General features: G+C 35.7%; 1 protein-coding gene across 2 annotated transcripts in view; it reads left to right on the top strand.

The window, feature by feature from the left end:
• Positions 1 to 15,539, top strand: part of par-6 (partitioning defective protein 6) — a 76,087-nt gene extending 60,548 nt beyond the window's left edge. For both annotated transcript variants that reach the window (XM_067107011.1, XM_067107010.1), the window contains exon 5: positions 12,914 to 15,539. In XM_067107011.1, coding sequence (XP_066963112.1) covers positions 12,914 to 13,183 — 270 coding nt within the window. In that variant the 3' untranslated portion in view covers positions 13,184 to 15,539. The remainder of the gene's footprint in view (positions 1 to 12,913) is intronic.
• The last annotated feature ends 1,849 nt before the right edge of the window (positions 15,540 to 17,388 follow it).

Here is a 17,388-nt window from a genome sequence, read left to right as displayed (position 1 = left end):
ATCAGATTTATAAATTCATTTTTATCAGAAGATATACAAAGGTAAGAATTGGGAATCATATCACGACCTTTCGTACAAGAAGAGGGAGTTCCTGAAGGTAGTGTCCTTAGTGTCACTCCTTTTGCTATTGCCATTAATTGAGTATTAGAAAAGATACCATCACCAGTAAAAGGCTCTTTATTTGTAGATAATTCAATCCCTGTACTGCACAGGATATGATGCAGCATCTACTAGCAGGTTATGCAAAGAGCCATCAATAAAGTAAGCAAGTGGGCTAATGAGCAAGGGTTTCGATTTTCCAAATGTAAAACTGTTCCTGTTGGTTCTGCAGACGCCGAACTAAGGAAACCATTCCATTTCTTACCTTAAATGGAATTATTTTACCTTACTCTACTGAGGTAAAATTTTTAGGAATGGTCTTTGAGGAAAAGCTCACTTGGAATAATCATATTGACCAGTTTAAAGTGAAAGTGAAGAGGTCACTAAATATTTTAAAAGTAGTATCTAATTTTAATTGAAGAGCTGATAAGAAATCATTGTTAGGATTTATCTAAGTTAGACTATGGCTGCCAAGTATACTCATCTGCTTCAAAAACTGAACTTAAGGAATTGGACGCTGTGCATATTATGGGGCTAAGGGTCTGCACTGGTGCTTTTAGAACTTCACCCATTGAAAGTATTTATGTAAGACTCCCATCAGCTACCACTGGACTTAAGGAGGCATGAGCTACGTCTGAGACACACCATGCAGCTGAAAAGCTCGAAGGAGAATCCTTCTTTTGAGATTTTAAAGTAGTGTGACTCAAGTCTTTTTGGACCTAGATCTTCAGTACCATTTCAAATCAGACAGCTGGGTGAACTGAAGGATGAAAGCATAAAAAACGCAGAAGATCCTGCAAGTTAAACATCTTGCTATCCCTCCATGGTTTATTCCAGCAGTAGATGTCGGCATTAAAGAGGCAAAGAAGAAAGATTGTCGAGAAGAAGAAGTCAGAAACAAGTTTTTGGAGCATGATGAGAGGCATATAAATTACAGGAAAGTCTGTGCTGACAGATCAAAATCGGAAGATTGAGTAGGATGTGCAGTGATGTGTGAGGGGGAATCATATATACAAACAGTTATCAGACTCCTCATCCATATTCACTGCTGAAGCAACAGCCATAGTTGATGCTTTAAATCTTGCATCTGATAAGAAATTTAAATCCACAGTAATATATAGTGACTCAATGAGTGTGTTAGAAGCCCTAAAGAAGTTTAACCCTACCCATCCCTTAATTCAAAAGACTCAGGAATGGCTTTTTTATCTTTCTGTTCGCCACAAATCAGTAAAGCTTTGTTGGATTCCTGGGCACACTGGTCTAGAAGGGAACAAACTAGCTGATAGTAAAGCAAAGGATTTTGCGAGATGTGATTTCCTAACTAATGAGGGGCCACATTTGGATATGTGTCCAGTTATCAGATAATTCATTCATACAAAATGGCAGCAGAGGGGGACTTCCCTCATTTTATCCACAAATAGGAAGTACAGAAACATTAGAAAAAGTAGCGATTTTTGGAGTTCGGGTTTTAATCGTAACAGAAGATTTGAGATCATCCTAAGACGGCTTAGGATTGGCCATACCCGCTTCACTCATAACTATATTTTAGATGGAGCCAGTGCCCCAGTTTGTGCTTGCTGTGGTGGTCAGCTATCTGTTGAGCACATGCTGGTGCACTCTCCTAAATTTAATCGCCTTAGGGCAAAGGACTTACTAACTGGGAAGACTATTTTAGAAATTTTAAATGATCACGTTGCGGTAGGGGCTATCTGAAAGAATCTGGTTATTTTAACCCTTAAACGCCTACTGGACGTATCATACGTCGACTAAAATTGTCTGTTGGGTGCCAAGTGGACGTACTGTACGTCGACTACAAAAAATTTCAACCTTCGGTCAACTTTGACTCGACCGAAATGGTCGAAAAACGCAATTGTAAGCTAAAACTCTTACATTGTAGTAATATTCAATCATGTACCTTCATTTTGCAACAAATTGGAAGTCTCTAGCACAATATTTCGATTTATGGTGAATTTTTGAAAAAAACTTTTTCTGACGCCACGGTAACTCGGCCGAAAATTTCAGAAATTCTTTCGTCATTTTGTCGTAATTTTTGCACTGTTCTATATTAGCCGTTACATAAAGTTTTATATATGAAAATGTGCGCAATTTCATGTACAATACAACAGAAAATAACTCATGGTTGTAGCTTTTATCAGTTTTTGAAATATTTTCATATAAATCACGATAACTGCCAAAATTTCAACCTTCGGGCAACTTTGACTCGACCGAAATGGTCAAAAAATGCAATTGTAAGCTAAAACTCTTACATTCTAGTAATATTCAATCATTTACCTTCATTTTGCAACCAATTGGAAGTCTCTAGCACAATATTTCGATTTATGGTGAATTTTTGAAAAAAACTTTTTCCTTACTTCCACGCCAGAAATTCTTTCGTCACGTTGTCGTAATGTTTGCACGTTTTATATTAGTCGTTACATAAAGTTTTATATATGGAGATGTGCACAATTTCATGTAGAATACAACAGAAAATAACTCATGGTTGTAGCTTTTATCAGTTTTGAAATATTTTCATATCACGATAACTGCCAAAATTTCAAGCTTTGGTCAACTTTAACTCGACCGAAATGGTAAAAAAACGCAATTATAAGCTAAAACTCTTACATTCTAGTAATATTCAATCATGTACCTTCATTTTGCAACAAACTGGAGGTCTCTAGCACAATATTTTGATTTATGGTGAATTTCTGAAAAAAAAAAAAACTTTTTCCTTACATCTGCTTGCGCATGTAACTCTGCCGAACATCTCAGAAATTCTTTTTCGTCATGTTGTCGAAATGTTTGCATCGTTTTACATTAGTCGTTACATAAACTTTTATATATGAAAATGTGTGCAATTTCATGTAGAATACAACAGAAGATAGCTCATGGTTGTAGCTTTTGTCAGTTTTGAAATATTTTCACTTAAATCATGATAACTGCCAAATTTCAACCTTCGGTCAACTTTAACTCGACCGAAATGGTAAAAAAACGCAATTGTAAGCTAAAACTCTTACATTCTAGTAATATTCAATCGTTTACCTTCATTTTGCAATAAATTGGAAGTCTCTAGCACAACATTTCGATTTATGGTGAATTTTTGAAAAAAACATTTTCCTTAAGTCTCTTGTGTAACTCGCCAAACATCTCAGAAATTCTTTCGTCTTGTTGTCGTAATATTTGCACCGTTTTATATTAGTCGTAAAGTTTTATATATGAAAATGTGCACAATTTCATGTACAATACAACAGAAAATAACTCATGGTTGTAGCTTTTATCAGTTTTGAAATATTTTCATATAAATCACGATAAATAGAAAAAATTCGACTTTCGGTCAACTTTAACTCGACCAAAATGGTCGAAAACTGCAATTGTAAGCTAAGACACTTACAGTCTAGTAATATTCAATCAATTAGCTTCATTTTTCAACAAACGGGAAGTCTCTAGCACAATATTTCGATTTATGGTGAATTTTTAAAAAACATTTTTACGTCCACGCAGCGTTTTAATTCATGCATCATTTTGTGATAATATTTTCTCTGTGTTGCTCTGATCGTTTTACAATTTGTTATCTACCAAAATCATCGCAATTTAGTGTACAATACAACTAAAAAAATTAACTCATTAGCTTTAACCGTTGTGCTTACAGCGATTTGTATACAATTATATAAGTTTTTTTTTTTCCCTGTCATATATTCCAATATTTATATATGATAATTTTATTTTTTTTCATTTCTGATGGTTGCATTCTAAACTTCAGGCAATGACAAAAAAAAAAAGAGCCAAAAATGAACTCTTAATCTTAAAAACTAAACGTGCTGTGATTTTTTGAAAAAACTTTTTTCAGCGCTAACTCACCGAACGCCGCCGGCATACGGGAGACGTTTTTGTAAATAGAAGCTCGGCGTTTAAGGGTTAATGAGATATGATCTTGGTATATTTAATAAAGATTTTAGTCATATTTTATATGCTAAGTATATATTTTGAATATAAGAGTTTAATATATATATATTTGGTTTGGTCCAATATCATTCTTCATTTTTTACGTTTATATTTTGACACTGAATTTTACTAGCATGTCGTCATTCACATATTCATTATCAATCATATCATTAATTTATATATTTCGCCTTCATTATGGCGCTGAATAATCTTGATGGGTTCTGACGCATGGTCTTTAAGACCTAAATTTCATAATCAATCAGTCATTCATAAAAATAAAATAAACAGCCTTGAAAGACTCTGAAGCAACAGAAGTTCATTTTGATTATTTATGTTATTTTTAATTGTGAATTCATAAACATTTATATAATAACTTGTATTTTTTTTATAATAAATTGATGTTCCTATTCTACGAATGTTGAGTATGGGTGCATTTGTGTCTGAACGCATATATGCCTCGTTATGCTAAGTTAGCTATGGTTCGGTGTGGCAGACTGTTGATAAGAGAGGTTGTGATGGCCTCCATTTTCAGTTTTCATGTTGGCAATTGTGCCTATCTTAAAGATCATGTTTTAAACTAAAATTATTCCAAATTGCATGTTTATGTCACATTTTGAGGGATTCTTACAATATTTGACATTTATCCTATTCACTGTAGTTTGAACACTATTGGTTAATTAGACAAGCTAAATTCATCCCTTGTCTGTAATGTAGCTTAGCACTTAAAAGCTATCCGTATAATTGATAATGATATTTTAAAGAGAAAAATGCATTTCCAAACATATTTCAAAAGATGAAATAATTGGCAGATGAACAAATTTACTGGAAGTGTTGCAGTTATTTGGGTGAATGTACATGTTTTTCATTGTTAACTTAAACTGCAGTACTGTAAGTTGAAAATTTATTCATAATGAAAAGAAACAAAATGTTATTAAGGACTTGAAGTCAATTAATTTGCCTTTATACATACCTGAAAATTAATTCCTTTATAATGCCTACTAAGGGATTCAGAGCTGATGAAACACGGTTTTTCGGCAACACCTTTTTATCAAAGCATCAGATAAAGGTGAAAGTTGGCAAGTGTATATTTTATAACTCTACCTAATTTTTGCAAGTATTATTTAGTACCTAAGTTCGATAGTTTTGATATTTTATAGAGTAAAATGAAGTCGCTGATGCCAGAACTGAGAAAATCACTGACAAGGATCCTAAAACCATTCGTGACGTAAACATAATATGACGTTGTGAGGCTCCGCCTATCCACCAGGTAGGCAGTAAGTCACTGATGCTTACACAGTCTAGTCTTCAACAAATTCGATAATGGCCAGCAGGATATGGAGTTGTCCCTGTGGTTGCAAGACCACTTTTGTGCTACGGCTCGCCGCTTTGTATACAAGCGAGAAGACTCGTGGAAAAATTTACTATAGCGTGAATTGGTAATTATTTCTGTAGTGAGTAATAGTTACTTGGCCACCCCAGAAGTTTGGGCAGGAGCTGTTAGACAATCTCCTCACTTTGAGGATGAGTACTGGAAGTCGGACAATATCTATGAGAGCATGGAACCAGTCATCACTGACATCGCTAGCGATGATGAGGACGGGGATGATGACGTCTTCCTCGACAGTGACGATGAAGAGATTTTGTAAATACAGTGTTAAACGATTTATCTTTACATCTAAAATATATTTATTAACCCTTTAACGCCGACTGGATGTATTTTACGTCGACAAAAATTGTCTGTCGGGTGCCGAGTAGACGTAAAATACGTCGACTTCAAAAAGCTTTTTTAAATATTCGTGGAAAAATACTTACGGGCCTAGTTTGCAAAAAATTTTAAATCGCACCTTGAGGAATTTTGGGAGTTCACGGATTAGGCTGTTGTTTTGTTTACAAGCGTGACATAGCTGCGCATGCGCGAATTTCTTTCTTCTCCCACTAGAAAGCATCAGCGACGCATCGTCAGAGAGCGATTTCTTGACGTTTGTGTTTTGCCGAACTTGTGCAAGTGTTAGCGTGTTTGTGACGCAATAGGACGTACGCAGAGATGTCCCAACGTCATCAGTACTCTGAAAGGCGTATTGCCTGTCAGTAGTGAGCGTGTGAGATGCGTTTTAGACTTGGATGCTGGAGAGGGACCCAGCACCCAAGGTGATCCATCTTATGAGCGCTGTGCTGTATGGCTTTGACTCAACCTAAATGGTCAAAAAATGCAATTGTAAGCTAAAACTCTTACATTCTAGTAATATTCAATCATTTACCGTCATTTTGCAACAAACTGGAAGTCTCTAGCACAATATTTCGATTTATGGTGAATATTTGAAAAAACTTTTCCTTACGTCCACGCGCGCTAACTCTGCCGAACATCTCATAGATTCTTTAGTCACGTTGTTGTAATTTTTGCACCGTTTTCTATTAGCGGTTACATAAAGTTTTATATATGAAAATGTGTGCAATTTCATGTAGAATACAAAAAAATAAAAATAACTCATGGTTGTAGCTTTTATCAGTTTTGAAATATTTTCATATAAATCACGAAAAGTGCCAAAATTTAAACCTATGGTCAACTTTGACTGGACCGAAATGGTTGAAAAATGCAATGGTAAGCTAAAACTCTTACATTCTAGTAATATTCAATCATTTACCTTCATTTTGCAACAAACTAGAAGTCTCTAGCACAATATTTCGATTTATGGTGAATTTTTGAAAAAACTTTTTCCTTATGTCCTCGCTCTAACTCTGCTGAACATCTCAGAAATTCTTTTGTCACTTTGTCGTAATTTTTACACCGTTTTCTATTAGCCGTTACATAAATTTTTATATATGAAAATGTGTGCAATTTCATGTAGAATACAACAAAAAATAACTCATGGTTGTAGCTTTTATCAGTTTTGAAATATTTTCATATAAATCTTGATAAATAGAAAAATTCGACCTTAGGTCAACTTTAACTCGACCAAAATGGTCGAAAACTGCAATTGTAAGCTAAAACTCTTACATTGTAGTAATATTCAGTCATTTACCTTCATTTTCCAACAAACGGGAAGTCTCTACCACAATATATCGATTTATGGTGAATTTTTGAAAAAAAATCTTTTTTTACGTCCGCGCATTACGAATTCATGCATCATTTTGTGATAATATTTTCTCTGTGTTGCTTTGATTGTTTCACAATTTGTTTTATACCAAAATCATCGCAATTTAGTGTACAATACAAAAAAAAAAAAAATAACTCGTTAGCTTTAACCGTTTTGCTTACAGCGCGATTTGTATACAATTATGTATGAATTTTTCTTTGCGCTATCATATATTCCAATATTTATTTATGATAATGATATTTTTTTTCATTTCTGATGGTTGCATAGTAAACTTCAGGCAATGACAAAAAAAGGAGCCAAAAATGAACTCATAATCTTGAAAACTAAGCATGCTGTGATTTTTTGAGAAAAACTTTCTTTCCGCTCGGTGCTAACTCTCAAACCCCCCGGCATACGGGAGACACTTTTGTAAATAGACACTCAGCGATTAAGGGTTAAAGCGCAATGATTATAACAAAATGTTCCTCATTCAAACTGATTTCAATATATTTACATTTCCATTCATATCAATGTAAATCGTGGTACATTTGATTGATATTAAGTAGGTAAATAATAGCTTGCCCTCAAAATCTCGACTCGTACCATAGCAGCGAGGACACAAGCACTGTTTAGGGTACTGCATGATGTAAATAAAAAACAAGAAAAATAGCAGTGGGTTACATTTACTGAAATAAAACAATGGCATTGACCCTTACACCTCTAACAATTGAGGGAAATGAGGTATCATTGCTTTTCATATGAATTCTTCTTCTAATGACCGCTCTTGACTTGCTGCAAATAGAAGGCTACAGTGTCGAAAGCTGAGTTGAAACAAAACGGATTGTCTTTTTGTATTCCCGCCCTGAATAGGTGTAGATCTAGCAAATGAGCTATAGGCTGGTTCATTATGAATTACGTACACTGAATTGTTTGTTAAGTAGAAACAATAAGAATATCAAGAAAATGGAAGAATTCCAAGCCAAGAACTTTCTCCCAACAGCTGCTGTGGAAGTTGCAATGAAACCTCCACAAAATAATAATAATAAAATTGAGAATGATAATGCAATCAAGGGGACGATGACAAATTCTGTTCGCCGCCATTGATATCGCTGAAGCCTAGGGTGGGTACTAACAAGGCCAAAGAAAGAGAAGCTTAGCTGACTTACCCCCAAATCCCCCATGTAGGTGGAGCTGTATCTACCTCCTTATTGCATCAGCAAGTGAATTGCCGTAATGAGCAGGCACCTCTAAGATGCGTCATCGCCTACGTAGTTACCCCAGGTGGGAGGCGACTCTCCCCAGTTGGGTAGACCTTGTCTCTCTTGGCCTTGGGTACGATTATCAGTTAGTGAATATGTCATCGGCAAGTGGGCAGAGCCACAGTGAAGGGACATTTTCCTCATGCAAACTTCTCTTCACTGTGGGTGGAGTCTCATGACTTCATAGGTTAATGTCACCATTGCATCCAAAACCCTTACCTGCGATTTTGATGGCTCTGGCATAGGAAACACACTTTTACTCTGATAAGTACCAGAACTTCTGAATGTAGGTACTAAATAATACATGCAAAAATTAGGTATGGTTATAAAATATACACTTGCCAACTTTCATCTTTATCCGATGCTTTGTTAAAAAGGTGTTGCCAAAAAAACGTGTTTCATCAGCTCTGAATCCTTTAGTAGGAGTAAAATTATATTGAAAAAACAGCAAGGCAGCAACAAAAGCAAAGAACAAACACACAAAGTGCAATGAGGAACTACTTACCAAAGTTCTCAACTAAGCAAGGACATTCAAGCACAGCACGTATGTGCCATGCAGTTGCCGAAAGAAAGGATCACGTGAGACGGTTGGTGAGTGAGGGACACTCCTTGACCCAACTTCCATCTCCACAATTAACTAACACATTATCAAGTTTTTAACTACCAACTCCAGCTTCTTCTGAAGGATACTCCTATATAAAAGGCAATGGTTTGTATTTCCTTGGAAACAAATGATTTGGGCTACTCCAGCACTGTGTAAAGTTAGCCCAGACCAAGACCGGGATTATATTGAAGCTTCAAATATATTAAAAAATAGAAAATAAAAAAAATATAGAAAACTTCTCACAATAAAGTTAAATCTTTGAGAAAAACCATAACCTCTCAAAATGAAAAACTAAATTTTCACTGCAACTCCTCAATCTTGGTCACTTACCAGTATGTCTAAGTCCATGAAAATAAAAAATAATACTTCATATTTTTCAGATTGATTTGGTATGCTCATTAGATACAGAGGATGATGACACAAACATGACCAATACTTGCCTGGCTAACCTCATAACTTGGCTTTTTGTTTCCATGACAACTAACCTATAGTAACTCTCTCTCTCTCTCTCTCTCTCATTCTCATATTGTGGGTTTGTCTACCTTGTAAAGGACCTGGCTCTGCAAGTGTAGTGCAGATGTACTTTTGCTGAACTCTTCTTTGGTTTTGTTTTCATTGTGCTACATTTTTTCTTTTGCAGGAATAAAACTATTAACAGGGTTTTGTTTAATGATCAGTATCACGATCAAATATTAAGTCAGATTACTCTACTTCAAGACATAATTACACTAGTGAACACTTGTCAGTTTAATAACAAATAATAACAAACGAAAGTTCACGAAATAGTTACAAACAACCCCAGTAAATAAACATTGAATTATTGTAAGAATAAATCTGCAGCAGTGCCATAGAGAAGGAAAATTTCTTTCTGGTTCCCTACGTGGGAGAAGATTGGTTAACGACTTGCTAGCTAAGTTCCTGAGCCACACATGATAAAGCATCCCTCTGAAAGAGAGAGGCATTGAATTAAGTATAGAACAGATGTGGAATGAAGCCCTAACACCATGCAACTGAGCTATTAAGTTTTCCCTAACTAACAAGATGCGCATGGATGGCACAGCCAGTAAAGACACGGTTCTCCTAAATTGGAATTAAACCATACATGCAAACAATGGATGGCTTCGACATAGAAGAGTTTGTATGGGGTCCAAGGTGGGACTTGGGCTGTCGTAGGAGAGAGGGGGCAAGTGAATAATCATGGTAAGGACTTGGGGAAAAGGTTTCTGGATAAAAGGAAGGAATAAGGAATTAAGATGAAGGAAATAAGGTTGCTGTAAGCCCTGTGCACTGGTTAGACTTGCTTCAGGATATCCTTGTGATGTACCACATTAATTTGGGGCCAGTGGTAGAATTCTTGTGGCATGGGCACATCCTTCTATAGTAAGAGCAGGAGACAAGTACATCTGCTGTTAGGAGAGTCTGCCAATAAGTAAGCCATTAGCTTTCTCTCTTAGTCTTGAGCTGGGCAGCCATTGTCCTCAGGGCAGCGTCTCACAAGATGGCAGATGCTGCAGGTCATGTGACACTCCGTCAGTAGGTCTAAAAAGCACCAGAGAACTCTCAGCAGTACCAGATAGGATAAGGGAGTGTAAAATGGGTGAGAAAGTGTGCTGATTTAGGAGCCATACCACTCCTTTACACAGCAGCCATCTTAAAGTGATGTCAGGAACAAGGTCAAGCCTAACATCCTGCAAGAGTAGGTACATTTGTTTTTATCAAAAGAGACTCCACCACCATCAGCTCCTCATCCTTATGGGCTGATCCAATAATTTTAAAATCACTTATATCCAAGTGGGTACCACAAATTTGTGAATGGTTACGAACATTGGATAATTCAGGATTGGATATTCTGCAACCTGTCCTAAAGCTAACACCTTGCTCAGAATAGAGGCAAACCTTGAGAAGCCTCTTCGTGCATCCAGCATAGGTTCCCAAGCTACATCTGGGACAGGAGTATTTATAATTAATGTTGGATGTCAGGGAAGGGCTCTGTCTGTCCTTCACTCTGAAAAAGAACGTACAGTTAGATGAGTCCGTGGGATCAATATCAGATTCGAGGCTGACAATCCATTATTTATTAAATTCATACATTTTTTTAAAAAGTACTATCATGTAGGAAAGGGAACCTATCATAAATACATATCTTAGGAGAGGTATATATTATAATATGTGGTTTCATTTTTAACCCTCACAATCCGGGCCAAATATGTATTAAACACACCCTTACACTGGGCTAAATTTAAGGATGACTAATTTAAAAAAAAAACTCATCCATGGAAAGAGGAAGATATGCATATGCACATGGAAGGTACAGACAATTTTTTAGAATTGTCTGTACCTTCCAGGGGAAGTTGAAAGTTAATATTTCCAACCCGTTGCGCGGCCTCTTTTCCAAAAGACAGTCATGAAAATATGCCAATTTTACCCAGTTATAACTGGTTTTTCTAATATTTTTTCTTATCTTATTTTGTAAAATTATAATTACAGCTCACAAAGTATCATAACAGATAAGAACTAAAAGCAGTAACAAATTGTGAGTATATTGTAAAATATTTACGAGATGTCATTGGATGGGAATTTTGGACATTTCCCTATGACATCTGAAGGCAAACTGATCCCTCTCTGCTGTATTGACTAGCTATTAGAGTTTGGGTAAGAGTTGCCATGATTCATTTATAGCCCATGGAAGTGATCTGAGCACTTTTCCCGCAAAATACGTGCAAGTTGTATGGAGTGAAAGCTATATGTAAACATATATGTATGTTACCTGTCCACAAGGGGTTAAGTTTAGGAGTTTACTCTCTGCAGGCTTCATAGCTTGTAATCAATTGACTCAAATAAATGCGAAATACAAACTTTTCAAAGGTAATAGCAGTTGCAGTTTTGCAACTCTCTCTCTCTCTCTCTCTCTCTCTCTCTCTCTCTCTCTCTCTCTCTCTCTCTCTCTCTCTCTCTCTCTCTCTCTCTCTCTCTCTCTCTCTCCTATTCAGAGTATGAACTTCCTGCTGTATACAGTACATGATAAATATCCCGCAATGGAATGTAATGAATATAATTTTGTTAAACATTAAATATAGTACATTACATATCTACCCAACTTTCAAACTATTTACAATATCGCAAGCTCTTACAATATGTTTCAGATGATGTAAAGATTTCATAAATTTTTGTGTCAAAAGATAAAGATTGGTGTAGTATATTAAAAGGTCTTGTACATGTACACATATATTTGAATTAAATGTTTATTAGATTTTTAAAATGGTAGTACTAGAATGCAGTACTAAATGGGAGCTCCTTGTTCCATATAAAATCAGCATTTGTATACATACATTTATGTGTGCATATGTATATGTACATGTATCTCACTGTGTGTTGTCGTCTTTCTCTTACGCTGTCTTGGTTATTCTTTAATAAAGCGATTTTTTCAAGTCTGTGCTACGCAAGCAGTTTAAGCATGTCTCACAGGTTAGAGAGAGATTTTTATGTTGATTTTTTTTTTTTATACATTTTGATTTATACTGCACAGTTTGGTTCTTATTTTGTGTATAGTCCAGAACTGTACAACATAATCTGTGGTTCCATGCATACTGAGCAAGATTGTTTATTAGCATATTTAATGTATATAGTTATGCATTATTGAGAAGGTAAGGGGAGTAAGGGTATGAGTTTCTGTTTTATACCTGCAGAGTGGTTTATTTTGTCATGTGGAAGTATTAATCCAGATAAGGGAGAGATTACTACTTTTAAAATGTTGTAATCTTTTAAGCTAACAAGGGTCCATTATCCAGAAAAACCAGTAGATGTAGGTACAAGGCTCCCTCCCTTGTTGGGAAAAAGCATGAATTTAAAGACAAAGGTTGAGTGAGAGGGTACCATTGATACATACCTTCAAATCAAGGTACATGATTATGAACACCTTATTTGGATTTTTGTTGCAGGTGACAGACATGATGGTTGCAAATAGCAGCAACTTAATCATAACTGTCAAGCCAGCCAACCAGAGAACAGTCGCTCATACTCCACGTAGAGGGTCTTTCTCTCGTAACTCTGCCATGTCATCAGGATCGCAGCAGTCACACCAGTCGGCATCAGATGACGACAGATATGACCAGGATGAGATTCGGGACCTTACAGCTGGCGACTCGCTCACAGACGCACCTCTGTCCCATGCAATGTCTGCAAAAGAAGAAGGGGTTTTGCATCTCTAACATTATTCTATTTAATATATATATATATTTTTTTTTATTCCATGAGATTTTTTCTAGTTTGCAAGTTGTATAATTATATCATGTATTATATGAGTGAAATGAAATGGGACATTTTTGGAGCATTATAGGAAAACTTTTAAAGCATTCACTTTATAAATTTTTAACCATAGTACTGTACTTAATTAGGTATGTAGCTTATGGTGAATTATCATGCTACATAAATTATAGATGATAAATCTAGCCCACCGTTGAGAGAATTCTTGTTCAGAGAGCCTATAATAAATGTGAATAGAAATGAAAAGTGCCTGAATAGCATTAATGAATATAACTATTGGTGTCTTTAAACTGCCTTAAAAAATTGTCAGTTGCCAGTACAGGTGAAATAGTTCAACTAATATATTGATGTCCCTTTCCTCAAGGAATTGATACTTAATATTTTCCGTCTCGTACATAATTGTTGCCATTATGGCGTAATCCATCCACTCTTTTCAGAAGTTACAACTGTCTTTCCCCTGAAGGTCTCATTTTTATCTTGAAATTATCAGTATTAGAGATGAAAAAGTTACAGTTTTTTGGAGGAAACACTTCTGTAAATTGATAATCTTGAAATTATTGGATTTCATGACATAATAGTTTCCTTGTCAAGGCTATATTTTAATATATGGCCTTATGCAGCTAATGTGGATGGGTTTTAATGAGAAATATACTGTGTACTATTTGTGCCTTCATGGATCATTTCAGGAGTCAGCTAATTTTGTGTGCCTTGTTTTAACAGTTTTACAATTGTAGTGCATGCTTCCTCTGGCAAGCAGCTGTTATTCAAGTGCTCAGAGTGATATGAATAATTCTCGGGTGAGGGAAAGTGTCAACTGAGCCGAGAAGATGCATACAAGAAAGAACAGGGATTTACTGTAGGTACTGGTAGCCAGTGTAAACTGTTATTGTATTTAGATTGTTGAGCATATTACATTCCAAAACTGAGGATGTTTATCTTGGTATGTACTTAGATTTTTGTAATTAGCTTTAAACTTGGAGTTCATTCAAGTGCGGTGCCGTCTTGCGATTGTATATACAGTAATGTGCACATTGTATACTTTTGAGATAGAGCCAATGTTATACCCCATTGGCTTGCACATCGTGTAGTTAACCATGAAGAAGTTGCTACTGGTCGTACACATTACCTTATCAAGGTTGTCACTATAGTGTACAATTTTCACACTTAATGTATGAATATTCTTTAAAGTTTAGGTTGGAGCTAAGTAGTGCATCATCTAGCAGTAGGCTTCCATTCTTGAGTAAACTTCTGTATTGTATCTATTTTTTATTTCAGGCTGAGCATTACAGGATAGATTTTCTTTGTAAATGTTTTCGAGGAAATAATAAATTATAGAACAAAGACCAAACAGTAGCCCCTAAAAGTTTTAAAGATAGAGAGAGAAAACTAAGGACAAGGTTAATGCATTTAGTCTAGCTTACAAAGGTTGTGTTTTTCAGTGTTCATTGTAGGCAGACACAAATCCTAATTATCATGAAAAAATAACTTTTGAGTTGAATATTTAAGATATAAAGTGCTTTAGTTTGGTTTTATTTGTTCTTCTAAAAATGAGACAGCTGGATATTGTTGTTTTTCCACATTCCGTCCCTTAGGAACTTAATGTTGCTCTATTTTTGTTACTCGATGTTCTGGGTTTGGAAGACCACCCTTTGAATGAGTGCCTATGGTGTGTAGCTGTATATCCTTTATCCCTCCAGCAATAATGTAATTTTTAGGCCGTGACTATAATGATGTGTTTTAGCAGCTTTTGAAGTCCATCCAGAAGTGGTCTTGTCTACTATTTTGTGATATCATACACATCAGCTTTGTGGCCACCATGCTGAAGTTTTACATGTAAAGATAAAGGCTGTTTTATTTTAGCATCTGAGATACTGCAGTTTTTATTCTGACTAAAATGTTTTTTTTTTTGTCCATAAGGAGTTAACAGCACTGATTTCATATGTATAAAGAATTCTAACATTCAAATTTCTGAAGTTACAGGTATAATACATCATCAGCTCTTCCATGTCCCGTTGTATGTGCAGATCATTGTATTGCTAACAGATGTATTATCAAATTGTTCATTGATGTTAGTTATTGAAATAATTAATCAGATTGTGTCTAAGGGTAGTAGTATTTTAAAATGGTGTATATTTATGCTGCTGAAATATGCTGTTCTCTGTAGGATTGCATGTGCAGCAGTAAAGAAGTTATACAGCTGGTAGTTTTACATAATCTTTGCACATAAGTTTAACAGATGAGAAATTATTTTATACATACATAGTTGTATGGACTATAGCTTATTAAAGTAAATATTATTTATTGAGTTATTCTTTCCTTACCTTCTGACAGTGAATACAGTTGAAAATAGCTACTAGCTGCACAGCACATGGTCATCATCATATGCAACTCTGTATTGGTCCACAGGGTTAATTTAAGTCTTATTCCATCACAAAGGAAGGCAGTGGAAAATGATTGGAATAAAATATATTCAGTATGCACTAAACATTCACTAAACCCTAAAAACTCACTAAACATTCACAATAAATATAAATAAAAAAATAAATAAATAAAAAGAAAAATAAAGAAAAAAAAAAATAAATTAATAAAAATGTATGGTTTCATACCAAAGAAGTAAAAAAATCAGAGGCAGTTTGTATGAGGTCCCTTGGTTCTTGGGCCAATGCTGCTGTTGGAAGCTTACAGGATGGCAGCTAAGAGGTAATGTCTCAGTGCTCTGACATAGGACATCAGTGCCCCGGAAGCCTTACACCTCAACTACTGACCTAACAAATTTTAGTCAGGCCTTTTTTTTTTCTTTCTTGGTAAAAAATTTATTTGTCATGTCTTTTATGAAAAAGAAACTGTATGACTAAGATAATAAGGGTTATAGAAAATCCATCTCTCAAAACTAATGGAAGTAGGAGTTGGAGAGTATGCAAAGCTACCTGTAAAACTGGAGTACTTGACATGGCTGAGCAAAGGGAAACTTTTTGTCAAACCTTTTCCCAGTGCTAGGTCTACTTTACTGTTAAACCTTGCCCCAGTGCTAGATCCAGTCTCAATGGATTGATGAACCTTTAAGGCACCGAGGCTAAGGCCCCATCCATAGAGGCGAGCTTTGCTCTGCAAACTTTGCCTGGTGCGACGTCAGAAGTGGGGAAACCACAAGCAAAGCTTTGTATAGGGCTTCCCTAATGTTTAGCAAAGTATCGAGGCTTTGCCTGGCAGGGCTGTTCCCTGACGGAAATTCATCTGCTAAACGGATAGAGATGTCACACTACAGACATGACGTCACTTACAGAGATATTTCCATAAAGAGCAGTTTCGTGTAAAATCTTTACAAATGAATAACTAAATAAAAAAGGAAAACTAAACTAGTTTTCCCATTATTTTACCCCTCATGATAAATACACATTAGGTGAGTATGATTATCATTGTAATGCTACAGAAATCTGTCCAGACTAGCCCATATAGAGACAGCTTCCCTGACACTTGACCTATGAGGCCACAAGAAGATGGTTACTTGAGGTTCTTTAACTTATTAATCATATTTCATACTATTTTTGTTATAAGTAATATGTATACACTAATATAATAATTGCATGTACAACTCAATCCTGTGTCAGTCACTGACATGGGTTCACGATCCAACCAACGTTGTTTGGACTGGAGCACAAATATGTACGACAAGCTTAGCCCACAAACAGGCAAAAGTTTACCTAGCAGAGCCTGCCTGTGTGGACGGGACGTAAGGTGTATATTCATCCAGGTCTCCCAGGGTAGGTGCCTTTTTAAAGGTATCGGCGTTGTTCCTCCCCTTTTAGGGCCTCCCATGAAGTGGGAACCCATTCTGAATTAACTTCAAGTATTTTTGTATTATGAATATAAACTCATAGCCTTCGACTTCTGGCATTAACTTCCTTCTTTCTCTTCCAGTCGGAAAAAACAAAATAACAATGAAACTTTTGGAGGTAACATAAATGAGAAAAAATTACAGTTAACACCCCATATTCGTGGGGATGCATACCCCCCCCTCTGCGAACAGCTAAAATCTGCAAATACTTAGAACCCTTCTAAAACACTTAGAACTGCCTATTTTGATAGTTCAAACAGACACAAAACAAGCTAAAACTTAAACAAGCTAAAACTTCTTATACAGATATTATCC

Source organism: Macrobrachium rosenbergii, chromosome 7, assembly GCF_040412425.1.
Source record: "Macrobrachium rosenbergii isolate ZJJX-2024 chromosome 7, ASM4041242v1, whole genome shotgun sequence".
Taxonomy (NCBI): Eukaryota; Metazoa; Arthropoda; class Malacostraca; order Decapoda; family Palaemonidae; genus Macrobrachium; species Macrobrachium rosenbergii.
Note: the sequence above shows the minus strand (reverse complement) of the source record. Positions and strands in the feature narration are given on the sequence as shown.